At 42.5% G+C, this 16,375-nt stretch overlaps 1 protein-coding gene across 1 annotated transcript in view; it reads left to right on the top strand.

Moving 5' to 3' along the window:
- Nucleotides 1-15,810, top strand: part of LOC139202869 (capping protein, Arp2/3 and myosin-I linker protein 3-like) — a 28,519-nt gene extending 12,709 nt beyond the window's left edge. Inside the window, exons 18-40 of the mRNA XM_070832462.1 lie at nucleotides 9-90; nucleotides 226-322; nucleotides 550-604; nucleotides 1,199-1,371; nucleotides 1,480-1,548; nucleotides 1,989-2,082; nucleotides 3,956-4,054; nucleotides 4,155-4,274; nucleotides 4,363-4,476; nucleotides 4,553-4,728; nucleotides 4,874-4,961; nucleotides 5,066-5,185; nucleotides 8,252-8,318; nucleotides 8,654-8,841; nucleotides 9,175-9,254; nucleotides 11,285-11,458; nucleotides 12,005-12,203; nucleotides 12,299-12,977; nucleotides 13,124-13,230; nucleotides 13,382-13,508; nucleotides 15,062-15,133; nucleotides 15,292-15,399; nucleotides 15,701-15,810. Of these exons, the coding sequence (XP_070688563.1) occupies nucleotides 9-90; nucleotides 226-322; nucleotides 550-604; nucleotides 1,199-1,371; nucleotides 1,480-1,548; nucleotides 1,989-2,082; nucleotides 3,956-4,054; nucleotides 4,155-4,274; nucleotides 4,363-4,476; nucleotides 4,553-4,728; nucleotides 4,874-4,961; nucleotides 5,066-5,185; nucleotides 8,252-8,318; nucleotides 8,654-8,841; nucleotides 9,175-9,254; nucleotides 11,285-11,458; nucleotides 12,005-12,203; nucleotides 12,299-12,977; nucleotides 13,124-13,230; nucleotides 13,382-13,508; nucleotides 15,062-15,133; nucleotides 15,292-15,399; nucleotides 15,701-15,741 (3,129 nt within the window). The 3' untranslated portion in view covers nucleotides 15,742-15,810. The remainder of the gene's footprint in view (nucleotides 1-8; nucleotides 91-225; nucleotides 323-549; nucleotides 605-1,198; nucleotides 1,372-1,479; nucleotides 1,549-1,988; nucleotides 2,083-3,955; nucleotides 4,055-4,154; nucleotides 4,275-4,362; nucleotides 4,477-4,552; nucleotides 4,729-4,873; nucleotides 4,962-5,065; nucleotides 5,186-8,251; nucleotides 8,319-8,653; nucleotides 8,842-9,174; nucleotides 9,255-11,284; nucleotides 11,459-12,004; nucleotides 12,204-12,298; nucleotides 12,978-13,123; nucleotides 13,231-13,381; nucleotides 13,509-15,061; nucleotides 15,134-15,291; nucleotides 15,400-15,700) is intronic.
- Nucleotides 15,811-16,375: the final 565 nt, after the last annotated feature.

The following is a 16,375-nucleotide window of genomic DNA, read 5'->3' as shown; positions in this document are numbered from 1 at the left end:
GTCTCCAGCTAAGGTCTGCAGGAGCTGCTGTAATCCAGGAACTCTTCCCCAGAGTGTCCTCTATCGGCACTCTGGATATCTCAGACAACGGTACGGCGGCACGCTTCAACACATCCCGCTGTGACCTTGACTTTCTGTCCTCAGGCAGGCGAGGTTTGAGTGGGCTGTAGATGAATCAAGCCATGTTAAGCCTACATGGATGTGTGTGTGTGTGTGTGTTGACAGGTCTCGATGCAGACTTGCTTACAGTGCTGCCGGCCCTCTCCAGGCACCCCTCCCTCAAACACCTCCACCTGGGCAAGAACTTCAACATCAAAAACAGGTGCTGGCGGTGCTCTATGTTGTGCTTTACTGCAGTTATCTGTGTGTATGTGAACATGAGGACGTGTGCAACACATGCCAGCTTGAATATACGTGTCTGTGATTTTACTTCCGTTTTCATAAGCGGCTCAGGCTCCTCAGGCAGACAGCTCGCTGGCAGCAGGAAATGACCCATGCCTGCTCATCCAGCCTCGCCTCTGTGTTTGTCTCCACGGTTTGTGTCTGCAGGGTTCTGGATGAAGTCCTACAGAAGCTGGTGCAACTCATACAGGAGGAGGAATGTGTGAGTGATAACAGGACAGCAAAAGTCCACACTGTATTGCAACATACTGTGTGAGGCTCATTTAACAGTTTGCTTCACAACAAATCGTCCAAATACAAAATGGTTCAGCTGCAAAGACAGAAGAAATCTAGTTTCACTGCACCTTTAGCCGTTAGCCTTGAGTACAGTTAAGTTCAAGGCTCCTTCATTTCTTTAAAGAAAAAAAAAAAGTCTGAAAAACCTGATCAGGTCTTCCACTTGCTGTTGATTTCCTGGATTCTTGCATACATCATTTTTTCATTATGTTTCACTGCAGATGTGTCACTTTATCATCAATTATTACTGTTTCTCTGTTACCCTTGCGGCCACAGTGTCTGTATCACTACACACACACACACATTGAATAATTCATACATACAGCATGTAAAGTCATATTGGCGAGCAGTCCCATCACTCCGCAGTAAATTTCACTACTACACTTTATCCTCCCGGCTCCTCAGTCCCCTGTTCTCTTTCCCCCCATCAATTTTCTCTATTTTTTCTCAGCTTGATTTATTCCTAAATATCACACACACTGGCTATATCACACACGCTGTTTCCCCTCTGCCCCTCCAGGCTCTGCAGTCTCTGTCCCTGACCGAGTCACGCCTGCGCTCCCGGGGCACCGTGCTGGTCAACGCTCTGGGCAGCAACACCTGCCTGAGAAAAGTGGACCTGAGCGGGAACAACATGGATGACATCGGAGCCAAGATGCTGAGCAAAGCCCTGCAGATCAACACCACGCTCAGGTGAAGGACAAAAAATCTAGAGACGGGATGTCTCTTTGTTTTGTGCTGTATAACTTGTGCTCTATATGGAGGTTTATATCTGGTGCAAACCGTGACTTTTCCCTGCAGGAGTGTGACATGGGATCGCAACAACACCTCCGCAGCAGGATTTCTGGATGTGGCCCGAGCACTTGAACAGTAAGAACATTAAAACATCATCAACATGTAGTTTGTACATGCATGCTAGAATTTAGTCAGCAAATAAGAGGATACTTTATGTATGTGCAGTGAGAACAATATTGATTTTAAGAGAGCGTGATAGATTTACCTTGTAATTTAGCGCATTTAAACAGTGAAATTTGCAACGTGAGCCGGGCAAATTGTTCCTTTCCACCCTGCTATCTTAAATGGTCCAGACTTACCTTTAGGCTAAGGATGACATGGTTGCAAAGATCAAAGTATTACTCACTCGTTGCATTACATAGGAGGGATATTTTGGGATGAGCTCTGTCCATTGGGGATATTAACCTTAACTAACCCTTGAATCTGTAACCCACTTTATTCTCTCTCTTTAGTCCGTCTCCTTCAATAATTCGACCCTCTGGTCTTCCTTCCTCTTCTGCTCTTCCCTCTCTCAGTAATTTCACCTTGCAGTACATGCCTCTACCCCTAAGTGACATCAGCCAGGCGTACCGCAGCGCCCCTGAGAGGACAGAGCAGGCGCTGACCAAGGTTGGCATTGGAGACCAGCCGCTGACACATTGTTGTTGTCAGAATTTACATGCTACAGGCTAAACATAACCTGGGAGATTAGACGAAAGAGAACATCTTTGTCATGCTGTTTTACTTCTATTTGCATTTCAACCATTAATTCAACAAGTGATTTGGATCAGAAACGAGCAGATATGTAGGTGTCAGACAGAGAAACTGTACACAAAAAGAAGAAAAAGGAGCAAACATGAAGCTTTGTCAGTTGTGTATCTATTAGTCTCCATTTTTTTTGTAATGATAACCATTTTATTGTAAAATTACTGCTGAAGAAATCAGTACAGTGGTGTCTGATTCAGCAAATGAAAAAATGCCCGGGATCCCGTTTCCCCAAAGTATCTTACGGCCAAGATGATCTTAGCTCAAAGATTTACAATGTTACTAAACTCATCTTAGCTGTAGGATACTTTTGGGAACCAGGGAACCAGGGAGCAAAGAGTGTTTTATTTTCCAAAGCAGCACTTACAGTAAAGCGGATATAATCTTTATTTTTATATATAATAGTTTCTCGCCACCTGTAGAATGCAAGTTCAATATTTGCTCTCTTCTTAGCTCTGTTTTTGGTCCCTACCAATTCCTGAGGGAAATATCTGGCTCTACAGGTGCTAACTGCTCCACTATGTTCACCAGCCACCCTCTAACTGTGTCTCTCTGCTGTTTGGTCCTGAGCAGACACTGTTCTCAAGGAAAGCTTTCCTTAGAACAGCTGTCTGCTCTGACTAAAAGTGGCCATATGAGAGCGGTGAGAGTGAACCAAATCAGTAAACTTGTGGGCCAAGCAGCTAAACGATGAGCTTGAACTCACAGTGACGCTCCGTAAAGCCGAGGGGAGCTGCAGAGTCGGGAGAAAGTTCTCTGTAGGTTCACCTCTTTGACACTGTCACATTGTTTTCAAAGTGCAAGTACATTGTTAATGGAAAAATATAAATTATAGCTGCTTTAAAATAACGTGGCATATTTAGTCCAGCTGTGAGCTGTGTTATATATATAAAATACATCCATCACGTCAATCCAGTGTTGGATGTCAATCTTGGAAAAATCACCGTAGAAATAGCAGAAATGTTTCATGCTTTGTTCAGTCAGAGCTCTCCGCTTGTTGCTCTTTATGGTTTATTTTAGTGTGTTGAACTGAGTTTAAGAAAGTAAACTTTGATCAACTTAGCTGTGGGTGGAGGCAGATATTACTGTTAAGGACAAATTTAACCTGAAAGGACATACGCACCACATAGAAATAGAAAAAAGTAGAAAGGAAAACTGAAAACATCAGGAGAGAAGCCTTTGTGCCAGAGGAGAGATATCAGACATTAGTTTAAGATTCTTTACTTTGATGATGCTGCAAATGAATAAATAAAACTCCAGTCACCTACACTTTTCTCCATCAAAGTGCTGCAGTCATTACTGTAATTGTTGCTGTCTGGACAGTGGCAGCCTTACGTTGTGGGAGGAGGTTGGCAGAAGTAAATCACTCAGTGGATACACAACACACGGCCAGTTTGGTCCAGATCAGTAATTCTCTTTTTGTGTCTTCTGTTTACGTTTTATTTCATCAGTGTTCAGGATAAAAGTGTATGAACAAAAACAATAGAAATATCAAAGAAAAATGTAGTCTGCAGATTCCGTGAGATGGATTTTGTTAGATGTTTTAACGGGGCCTAAAAATGTGAAATATAAAATGATACAGCATCCTCTCCTCTGCATCCTTTCACTCTGCTTCATCTGCTTCATTTGTTTCCTCTGCAACAGTCTGCCTGTAGCATCATCACCTCGTCTTTTCTGTCTGTCGTGTCTTTGTGGCCACTTTATAGTCACGATCATCTTCTGCCTCTCTGCTGCACAGATCCAGCGCGCTCTGGTGAGGAACAACCAGACCCAGCGCTTCTCTCAGAGGCAGGCCCTGCGGCTGCACCAGGGCCTGGTCACGAGCACTGCCGAACAGGTAGCACTCGTCTGTGTGCGCTCACCTCTGTGTGTCCTGACAGGTGTTTGACATGTGTCTGCGATCGTAACACTTACAAAACCATCTGTCTGTTTCTAAGGTGATGGAGCGCCTCTGTGTGCGTGTCCAGCAGCAGGTGTGTGTGTTACGAGGTGTCGGAGAGATGGAGGAGATTCAAGCTGCTAAACAAGTGCTAAAAGAGGCTAGGAACTCCCGCGCGGTGAGTGAGGTGAAACTTACGAGCGCAGTGCATGCATTGCCGTCACACAAAAATTTGATTCCATTTTTTTTCTCCCTGATGCTTCAAGTTGTACCCTTCACTGTGTGAGCTGGCTCATGTGCTGTCTGTGGACGGCCCGGTGCGGCAGAGACTCGACTCCCTGGCTGGTGAACTTGCCAAAGCTGCTGACAAAGAGCTTCAGGTAGATCTAATGGCCTGTTTTCACACCATGTCCCGTCACAGATGGCTGAGTTACTGATCACAGGCATCTGTTGCAGGTGATTGTCGATTCAATGGTGTCGCTCTGTCGCGAGCTCTGTCCTTTATCTTCTTCTGCGGCAGAGAGGTTGAGCCCTCCGCTCTCGTCTGTCTCAGAGCGCGTGTCCATCCCTCGCTCTGCCATTCGGACAGCTCTGATGGAAAGAGCGGCACAGGACATCCACCGAGCCTTAGAGTAAGAGAGAAATGTAGAAAAGGAGAAGTGGTAAAGGGCTACAGCAATAAGTCTGAATTTGATGAGCAAGTTATTGATTTCCTCTCACTTTTACCAAACCTCTTCCTGTTTGTTTCTCCCTTTCCTCTAACCCAATCTTCTGCAGAGAAGTGAAGCTGTCAGTAGTTTCCTATCTCACCAACTCCATCGTGGACCAAATTCTGCAGGAGCTGTACGCCACCCATAAGACCCTGGTAAATACAAACCACATGTTGTAAAAGATATTACATTCCTCAGACAAAGGTAACATGATTGAGAGGGTGGTGCTGAGGGGACTGAAGAGTGCTGTCTGCATCAGACTCGGCAGGTATCTCATCTTAAACGCTGGGAGGGGACATGTGAGGATGGGACAGGCTGGAGGTTTAACAGACACAGAGACTCTCTGGACATCACAGATGAGGAGCTCAGCACCAGCATAGTGAGTATGAAGATATAAACACGCATGTTTTGTGTTTTTATGGAAGGTACAGATTGTGTGTATGTGTGTGTGTGTGTGTATTAATCGTTCATTTAGTAGTCTGAAGGTATCAGACCAATTTCATTGACAGTCCACTCATGTTTTGTTGAATGGATTTGATGCTAGCAGTCAAGGGCATTTTAAAGAGATTTTGCCCAAGTATGATATTATCTCTCTTTTGGAATCTCTTGCCAGCATAAAAAAATGAAAGGACGAGCCCCAAAAATATAAAAATGCTCTTCCACCTTTTTGCAAAACTGCTTCTTGCAAATCTTTTTTTTGCAAAACTGCTTCCACCTTTGTTTTCTCTCCAGAGAACCCCTTTGTATAAATTTCAATTTTGGATTCACAAAATGTTTACTATGTTCTTTCAACTCTATATTAGTGTGACCTACTCATGTATTATTCCACTCTTCCACTGTTATCTCCAGGCCTGGCTCTATCCTATTTCTGTCTAACATGGACAGTGGACTCGTTTTTGGAGTTTTGTATTCCGTTGTATAATTAGATGTTTCCTGCCTTTAATCTTAGAAGCATGAACTAATATGTTGACTTAACTGGGGTAACTTTCCTCTGCTTGTTCATATAGAAATTAACACCGGTTCAGTTTTGACAAAACTTGGATGAATTGATGAATTTTCCTCTGGGCTCTGCCATTTGAGAGGGAAGACTAAAGGTCAAAATTTGAAAAGCCCAAACTCATCCGCTGGAGACATTTCAACAATAGTTGGACTGATGATATGTAATCAATTGGTTTTGGCCTTTAGAAGCTTTTCACTGATTGGCTCAATAGAAGCACAGTATCTAACGTCTAAATTTCCAAAGGTCTGTAATTCATACAGCTTAAACATAAGACTGACTGCCAAATCAAGCTATCCTTATGCATGAAACCCACTGGCCTAAAAGTGGTGATACAATGGATGATAGTATATGGTTAGTTCTGTACTCTGTGCTCTTATACAGGACTATATAGATCACCAGAGCTTACTGGTTTTCTCTCTATCATTATACCTACGTTTCCAAAAATAGTTAGTATATAGTAATACTTATTCTTTTTGATAAAAGGGCCATTTTTTCTTGCCCCTTTTTTTTGTCAAATGACAGCCCACTCTGTTTTCTTGTTTATCTGTATCTTTATCATCAAATTGCCCCTTTCAAAATGAGATAACTGAACCGTGAAAAATATTAGTGTGGCTGAAAGGTTGGAAAGCTGAGTGAGCCTGAAAAAGACTAAATTGATATTTTTTGTTTACACACTAAAAGAGCAGCTCAGTGTTTACAATAAATCTGGTAAACCTACAGGAGTCAACAATGTCTGACATTATCTCAAGAATCTGTCATATGCCCAGGGCCCTTTTCATTGCAATCCATTCAGTCATTACCCACTCATAGGCCTCTAGCCTTGATGTCTCTCTAAAACCTGCCAGAAATGTTTATCTGTAAAACTGAGCAGTCAAAGCACTCATTCATTTCCCTGCATAGTACCTGCACTGCACTGGCTAATGAAGATTTTATTTTATATCAGTTTCTCTTTACTATCTATGAGAAACATTGTCTCATCAAGTCAACACAAATCAACACACTTGCTGTGTGGATATTATGCCCTCCAGTGTTACCTCGGACAGATTTTGTAAACTGGCATCACTGCTCTTCCACCAAACATTATGCTCCGCCCAGAGTGTAACTATCAGCAGTACCATTCTTCTCAAAACTGTTTTAAATGATTTTCATCCAATCTCCAAAGTCATTTTTGGATCTGTAGTCAAGGAAATAAACAGCTCTAAATCCGTCTGTCTTGGTGCTCTGAAGTGACCTGCTCTTAGCTCTTGATGTGAGTGACAGTGCTATTTTAATATTTGTTGACAATTGACATTGGTTAATATCTCCTGTGGAGTACATCAAGGATCCATCTTAGGCTCCAGCTCTTCTTACATGTGTCCTCTTTAAATTATTCAGACATATATTTCCATCCAGTTTTACACTGACAGCACTCTGTTGTATCTCACTGTAAAACCAAACAATAGGTGCAATTTAAAGGCTCTTGCGAATCATTTGGAGGACATGGTTCATGAAAATGGCTAGTCATTTTCTCTACTTACAACAAGAGCATATCTGAGTAGGTCATTTTGATCTCTTGGTGGTACCAGGACTTAGCCAACAAAACAAAGAATATGCCAGTGGCTCTGTGAGGCTGTACTTAAGGTCAGAGGTGCTTTGAGCTAAATGCTAATGTCGGGTTGATAACATGTGCACAATGACAATGCGAACATGGTGTGTTAGCATGCTAACGTTTAGCACTAAACAGAATGTACAGCTGAGGATTGTCATAAATTCTGCAGGCATTTGGTCATGAATTATGACCTGATGATGGCACGAGATGAAAGGTCAGGGGATCACCAAAGTCGGTAGAGTTCATCCTCTGGGCGCCTCTGGACAAAATATAAGAGTTATTCATCTTATAGTTGTTGAGATGTTGGACCAGAGTGGTGGACTGACCAGCACACATTGCCATCCCTAGAGTTATGCAACCAGCATGGCTAAAAAAACCTCTGCCATGATTTTCTTCTGCCAAAAGTAATTTCACAATTTCATGTCATATTGACTTTGCTTTGATGAACAATCGCTTCAGTAGTTAGATTTTCTTTTTACTGTGGAAATTTTCTGTTATCAAGCTTTTCCTGCCACCCAATTATCAGGAGAAAATTATTCACATCAACTTTATAGTGGCATTGATCTCCTTTTTCTGTTCCACTGAGTGTTTGCTATTTTGCATTGTCTTTTTGTCTTTTTTTTTTACATATTCAGTTTGTAAGCCTTTGCTTGAATTTGCCCATCACTTTGCTTTCATGTTGTTTTTCAAAACATCTATAAAAGACAAAACTGCACTGACAAAAGCACCGACTGGCCGAAAGAAGAGCTTGTCTTATTTTTGCTACTCCCCATGTTTGCTCGTTCCTGATTGGTGTGTCTTACTGTAATACTATCCCTCAGCATCTTAATATCACTTTTGTCTCTTTTTCCTCCCAGGACACAATAGCCATTAAGAAGCGCAGCTCGAGAACAAGACGAATACGACCTGTCTCCACCAGGCTCAGTGAGTACTGCTGTATATCCTCTTATCCTCCTTTCTCCCCTCTTTCTAGTCTAGCTCTAACCCCTTCCAGTCTCTTTCAGGGCTCCATTAGTGTGTTTTCTCTTGACTCTTTTTTCCCCTTTACCCGGCTCTTCGTCTGAGAAATCTTTTAATGGCTGTTTTGATCTGGCCTGAGCCAAGTCTGAGTTAGTATATCTCCGAGCACTTGGCAGTTGTTTTAAATCTGTTGACTTTGAATCGCAAATGATGGCTCCCTGTAATTCCCACCTCTCGTCTCGTTGACTCTCATTTTCTTGCCCTCACATCCTCTATGATCCTTGCCTCACTGCTATCAGGTCTGTGTGATGACTCCAGTTCCTCTCCACCCCCCTCTGTGCCATCGTACTCCTCGCCACTATCCCGCTCGGCATCGTGGGAGGGCCTGTCAGAGCTGCCTACACAGGGTCTGCCTCTCCATCATGTGACACGGGTTCGGCCGAGGCCTCCGCGGAGGCACAAAGGAGCGCACATACCTGCTGAGACAGTAAGGCGGCTTTGACCTGAGCACCTTTTGACACACAGTAACATGTAAAGTAATGAAGTAAGAAGTGAAGTCATGTTCCAGTATACATCGCCTGTGCTCATTCAACATCTATATCATCTATCTATGTATGCATAATTCTCCCATTTCCTAATGTTCATGCCCGCTGGCAGTGAATCCTGCCTTTGTCGAGGGTAATCTATACAAAGTGGATGGCTGCAATTGGATTATGTCATCTCACTGAAGCCAGTGTAATCCATTTGTTTTATTGCATACAGAGCATTTACAAATGAAGCCCTACTGACCTCTCTAAAAAGAGTCTGTGTGTGTGTACAGCATTGTAGTGAGAATGGAGGAATAAGCCCTCTGGATGATGGACTCCCAGATTTCTATTCTAAAAGAGTTCTCCCTGACAGGTAAGAGTTTATTTTACTGTTTCCACTTTCACCGTTTTTATCTTCAGTTAGTAAAGCTTTATCTGTGTGTATCTCATCTTACAGAACATCCTTGATTTACATGTTTTAACTACAACTCTCATTTGCTTTAAATTACTGCCATCATACCAAAAGTTTCTAGATTGAGTTCCTACTTTATAAGCAGTCATTATTTTTCCATTTATTTCACCGCGCTCTGATAAACTACTTACAGAGCGTTCAAAGCTGCTTTAGTTACAGCAGGTGATCCATCACAGTGAGCATTTTGTCACCTTTAAGTTATTGTCACATGGAAATGCAGCTGTGAGCAGAAACTGCCTTGAAAATTGTCTCAAGGACGTCCAAGAGAGCTAGCTGCAAAACAGAAAACCTTTTTACAGGAAATACAGGAAGAAGGAGAAAAAGACATGTTTGCTTATTGTTTGTCTTCTGGGTTTGATTGTCTAATGATACAGCTTGTGAATAAAATATTAAGTAAATATAAAAGTATTGTCATACTGTACTCAAATGAATGGATACCCGTGGTTGAAATCAATGGTGAGGAGTGTATGGTGTGTTTTGGGAAAAGTCAGCAGCGTACTAAACAGAAATCTTTACCAAAGGTAGCTTAGGGGGAATTACAGAAAATGAGTATATGCAGGAAAACTTCAATAAGAGGATTTTTCATCCGTCGCTCTAATAATTCCTGTGTGAGTGTATTACAGAAGCGGGGAAACTATCTCAGTAGCAAACCAAGAAAGGCACACAACAAAAGACACAAGGTGAATAGTAAAATTACACGATTATAGTGTGAAAATTGTGGCTTCAATGGAATCATAACAGAGATATGTAACCTTGGTTGATGCCTTCAGGGGCATGCCAACCAACAAAACTAATTTAATGAATACCATTCAATATATCAGGATTGACTTAGATTTGAAGGTTTTAAATATAAGTGTGATATTTTCATAAGAAAGAAAAAGGTATTAAACGTGACATGAGCAAACATTAAAGATTGCCTTATTTCTGCAATTTCCAAATGAAATCTTAATTAACATGATACTCTGGATCACAGCCACACAATCACACACTTCATGTACCGTACTAGTGAGAGAAAAAGCACAAGAACATCTTTCAGACCATATTAATCAGTGATTCTCTCTCCTCTGACGGTTTGTGTGTTCACACATCTTTCCAGAGGCTTTATTTTAATTGGCTGATGTTTAGGTTATTATTTTTCATAATTCAAGAAGGTTGTGTTTCTCTGACCAGTGCGCCGTCTGTCTTTGAAGTAATCTCCCAGCGAGGTTCAGCTTGTTCAGAACATCCTGCTGGCTGCTTGTACATTCGGAGGCAATTGAATGTGCTGTCCATCATCCCTGCTCAAGTAAAACATTAATTTTGTCGCTCTTTGATGATTAGTGGAGCTGCAGCTGGAGCTGGCTGTTTGATGCATTTTGGGTTGGGTAACCAGATATGACTGGTTGGCTGGTGCCTGCATGCTGCTGATCAAAGGAGTTAGAGATTGTGTTGTTTTTCACTTGATGCCACAGGTCAAAGGAGGATGTTAGTTGATAAAGTTGTGGTGGAAGTCTTCAGCAGACAGACAGCAGCTGAGTTTGTGATCGATGCTACAGCAGTCATGGAAACAAAACGTACTGTCAACGAGCCAAAAGTAGCAGAACCACCAGTGTCACCCATAAGCTTTTATTTTGATGGAGCTGAATTCAGAAACAGCAGCTTATCAGAATAATGTCGCTCCCTTCCTCGCTGGAGATCATCAGGACAAGTCAGTGCTTTTAATATGATTACATTCATAATATAACAAAGTGCACTTTAGATAAATCATTGTGTAAAAAGAGGTGTAGCCTAGCAACGCTCAAAAGGCAGATGTACCAGAGGTAAAGCAGACAAGAAGCCAGCGTCTAGTGCCGTGACGGATGCGATCACAACATGACTTGCGTGGACACATTAGGCGATCGTACTGGATGGGACCGTATTTGTGACATTGAACCCCTCCTCTCCTCTTTCAGTCAGCTCTCCTCTCTGCACAAAGCCCACTCGCTGAGGAGGAAGAAGAGGAGAAACATGTTGGCCATCTTCGGTTTCCGTAAGAACCGCAACCAGACTTTGTCCAATCAGGGGCCGGAGTCCGAAGCAGAGGTTTATGGAGACGGATGTCACACTGTTGCTACAGCGCCTACGGGGTATGTTTAACACAGCACACACACAAAAAGTATGGTATGGTATGGCCTTGGATACACAACACAACACCCCCGTGATGCACTAGATACATCATGTTACAAAGGACTCATTTTCCCTCCATATTCCACTCTACAACATATCTTCTGCTGGTTATCTCTTCTCGATTCTTAACAGAACAATCAGCAGCACGAACTCCATAAATACTCTGACAAACATCTCTCCAAATCTCCTTCATTTCTTTGTTGATATGAGAAATGGCTGGTAGCTGCCAAAGTGCAGGCAGGCTGATACCAGTGTGTGTACACAGATGTAGATGACAGCCGGTGGCTCCGATTCTCAGCCAAGAGATTAGAGCTGAACACGCTGCATGTCAAATACAGATTAGGATTGTAAAATAGCTGCTTTCTGCCAGAAACGTGTTACTTCCTAATCGCACCGTTCTCAAAGATTGCTACGCTTTAGTGTTATTTCTGTATTTTGAATCTGTGGCAACATCAGCGAGGTTTTTTTCATGCGGGCTAATGTCTTCAGTGGCTTCCAACTTTTAGGACTGCAACAGAGAATGTATACACACTCCTGCAGCCTCCGAGGTATGCTGCCAGAGCTGGGTCTCCCGGCGATGGGGCTGAAGGGAAAATGAACGATCACCAGGGGAAAAACACTCTGGTTTTGAGTCCACCACCTGTGCCGGGCATCCCTCACCCCGGCGTAGGAGGAATCAAACACCCCTTTTATTCTCCCAGAGAGGTACAGTCAGTGTTACCGCTACCAATGTTCATTTTACTGAATGTTTGCCTTGGCTGCCATCTTTCCTTTTGCCTCTTCTTGTCGTGTTTTGACAGAAATCCGAAGTGGATGCTGTGTTTGAGCAGCCAGTAGAGGCAGACAAGTACTGGGCGGATGACAAACAGAAGACGACAGAGGTGCTGCAGGTAGACAAGCGGTTTGATAACAGGCTGCAAGAAAGAACTTTTGGAGAGGCGAGGACAACCGACAGGCCGACAGACAGGTACTTGACCGAGAGCAGACACATGGACAGACAGTGGACTGTTGACAGACACACCCAGCGGCAGATTGACAGAAAGATAGAAAGGCAGTGGATGGGCGGCAGACAGATAGACAGGTCATGGTCGGAGAACAGGCCAGCGGAAATACAGGCGGACAATCAGTGGACTGAGAGCAGACATTCGAGCAAGAAGACAGAGAGACAAGTGCAGGCACTTCACTTGGCTCAAAGGCCGCTGCCTCCGTACCCGTCAGACAGGACGCCCTCGCCAAAACAGGAAACAGATCCTCTGAAAAGCACAGAGGCAGCGGACTGGCATCAGCAGGACACGCATGGAGACAGGCTGATGTGTCCCGACGCTGGCGGAGGGCTTACGGAGGGATGGAGGAGCAGCGGAGCAGGAGGTCGAGCTGCTCCCTGTGCATCTAAACCCGATCCCCCGCCGCAAAGCAGTAAACCCAACCTGCCTAAACTGAGGCAGAGGCAGAGGCTCGAGAGCTCAGACGCCCTACCAGGTACGTCACTGTCATCCACGCTTATGTGCTGCAGCTCAGGATGGAGATTTTAGCTTTGGCAAAGAGCTTTTATCAACTGCGTTCATTACCTCGGCGTGTAAACAAACCATGAACCTAAGTGACAGCCTCATCTTTGTAATTCGCAGGTACAGAGGAGGAAGTCGAGACAGAGAAGGATCCTGGGAAGGTGGAAAAGAAAGAGATAGGAAGAAGGCGAGACTCGGAGGGTCAACCTCCTCCGATTCCAGAAAAGGTGTGTATGTTATATCTGGGTTATAATTGTAATTCTTTCTAATCTACAGTATCCACAATGTTGCTGTAAATCTAGAGAAAATTTGCCACTTGCAATTACTGTCTGTGTCCTTATGATTTTGTCATGGTTTCCGCTCTGATCCAAAAAACAGCCAAAGACGTCGTCGTATGTGACTTTTCCAAAAGAATTTGCCAATGAGAGGAACTTACCTCCTCCACCTGTGCCGCCTCCTGTTAACAAGCCTGTGCATGGATTACCAGACAGAGCTGCAAGTCAAGGTAACGCCACTGAGACTACAAACAAACAGCCTGAAGGGGTGTTAACACATGTTTCATTCAAAGAGCTCAGTTGTGTTCACATTCCCATTATGAGAAACATTTTTTCAGATGCCCACCTGATTGTTGACACTGAAGCAAATTCTTCACTTTTTTGTCAGTTGTTCAAACTGTAAATTTGATTTAATTATTTCATCCCTGTAAATCAGAAGTAGATTACTGTTGCTCAGCTATTAGGTCTGGTCTATCTGTGGGCTGCAGGATACAGGCGGGAAGGAATGTGATGTAATTTGAATGGGCGTTCACTCGCAGGATATCGAGGTACAAATAAAGGAATAATTTGACATTTTGGGAAATATATTCATTCGCTTTCTTGCCAAAAATTAAACAAGAAGATCAAACCATCACTGCTCCAAACCAAGACATCGTCTGACACAAACTCTCCATAAAACTGCAACTCGTCGTGTGTCAACTTGTTTGTTATCTCATTTGTACAAATTCAACAAACGAGATATAATGTTAATTATGAGCTTTAGATGTGCTGGTAAGATGATTGTGTGACCTTCAGACAGAGCCAGCCGAGCAGCTTCTCTCTGTTTCTATGCTAAGACAATCGGCTGCTGGCTGTAGTCTGATATTTACTGAACAGAGATGAAAGTAGTATTGATCTTCTCATCTCACTCTAAACAACAAAGTGAGTAGGTGTATTTCAGCTGTTGAACTACTAAAGGAGACATATTATGCTCATTTTTAGGTTTTAGGGTTTTTTTGGGGACATTTCCGTCACATCCAAAATAAAGTAAATCGGCTGGGGCTTCACTTCCTCAGATGGTGGGAGGACATGTAGACTACCGTGTGTGTCTTTGCTGCCAACATCACAACAATTTGCATGGTTCACTCGTACTTCTGATGTTCACACACATTTACTAAAACATGAGGCAGGAGAAAAAGAGACAGGATGGTCTCTTCACATAGTTTAAGGGTCTCAAAGTTTAAGTTGAAAAGACAGAGATAGATAGATAGATAGATAGATAGATAGATAGATAGATAGATAGATAGATAGATAGATAGATAGACAGACAGACAGACAGATAGATAGATAGATAGATGAGAGCATTTTGCATAATATGAACCCTTTAAAGACAGTATAACAAGTAGCAGGAGTCGTATCTCTGCGCTGGTAAAACAACAATTGCCAGAACAGATCATCATTTCTTACATAATTTCAACATTATATTGCAAATAAAGAACTTTAACTCATTTTCCAAACTCTACAAAAACATTCTGCCCTTCAAAGGCTCCCTTTCTAAAGCACAATTTGAATTTTTTTATCCAGCCAGACGAAGTCAACAGAGATGAAGGGTATTTTACTAAAATCATCTTTAAATTCTTAAATCATCATATAAAGCACAATAAAACATAAAATGGACATTCAGTCTCATATAACTCACATAACAAGCAGCCCACTCTTTTTGTGTTAGCGTATTTGCTCGGAGCATCGCAAATATTACACTGTAGCGCTGTTTTCCTATTTTTCTTTCATATATGTTGTTCAGGTGAGGAAGGACTGAGACCTCAGGCACCAGTGAAGCCACAGAGAAACAGAAAGGCCATGTCATGTGACGCAGGTATCTGCCTTTCCTGCATCACCATATACGCTGTCATTATTTATAACGGGTGGTTACACTGTATATTTGTGTTGGGAATTTGTGTGAATTTGTTTATCTGTGTGTAAAACGTCTGTATCTAACTGTTAATTGGTGTTTTTTGTCCTCACTGAACTCAGGCACTGACAGGGAAAGCCCTAATAACGTTGAGAAGCCCCCAAATCGCAAACCCCCTGTGAAAAAACCTAGACTACCCCAAAACAGAAATAAGTCACTGGACTTGTCTGGTACATGTCTCTCTGTTTTTATTTATTTATTTATGTGTGTGTGTGTGTGTGTGTGTGTGTGTGTGTGTGTGTAGCAGATGTTACAGAGTGTGAGTCAAGTGGTAATCACTACAGTGTGTGTTACTATTGTGGAACATGATCATTAAATTGCTATCTAAAAAAAGAAAATACAGTGGATACTTTACTGAGTTATAGATATAACTGAATAGATACCAGTATTGATCATTTTAATTGTTTTTTTTTCTTCTTTTGATAGTAGTCCCTTCCATTGATCAGGCTCCTGTCCTCTTCTACTTTATAGACAGCCTCAACTCAGCTCCTGGTCACAGCGAGCTATTGTGATGCCCGAGATATTCCCCCGCCGCTGTCCAGCTGAAGAGTTGTCATGGCAACTGTGGAGCATTTCATCCAACGAGGAAACAAAGGAAAACATATGAAGGGGGGGGGGGGAGAGAGCCAGAGAGAAAATGTCTAACAGCGCAACATGACAGATATCATAAAGCATCAGTCACTTGCCTCTGTTGAAACATTCACTTTCCTTAGTGTCACTTTCCTCGCATCCTCACCCCGACTGTGTTTCTGTCTTTGATCTCCTCCCACATGAAAAACCCGCTCAACTCTTTTTGTGGCTACAGTATTTTAACAGTGTTTGCTACTTTAGGAAACCCAAATTATCATTGTCTTTTGTGTTGGTGGACGGTTGGCTGAGTGTTGGAGCATTGTGGCTTTGCTAGACAGAAAAATAAAGTCTTTATTAGAATGTGATTTCTTAAATCTGCAATGCATTTTTGACTGCTGATACAGTTGATTGCCTTGGTTGACACTTGAAAATGAGTTGCTTCTTTATCAGATAAAACTTGATGATTTATATCTAGTTTTGCTTTCAGGAACTGAAAGGTAATATATTTTGTAGAAAAAAATAAATATTATGTATGAGCACCCTCACTGTATGAATAAAACACTAATGAAAAAACAA

The sequence above is a fragment of the Pempheris klunzingeri genome, chromosome 6 (genome assembly GCF_042242105.1).
Source record: "Pempheris klunzingeri isolate RE-2024b chromosome 6, fPemKlu1.hap1, whole genome shotgun sequence".
Classification (NCBI taxonomy): Eukaryota; Metazoa; Chordata; class Actinopteri; order Acropomatiformes; family Pempheridae; genus Pempheris; species Pempheris klunzingeri.
Note: the sequence above shows the minus strand (reverse complement) of the source record. Positions and strands in the feature narration are given on the sequence as shown.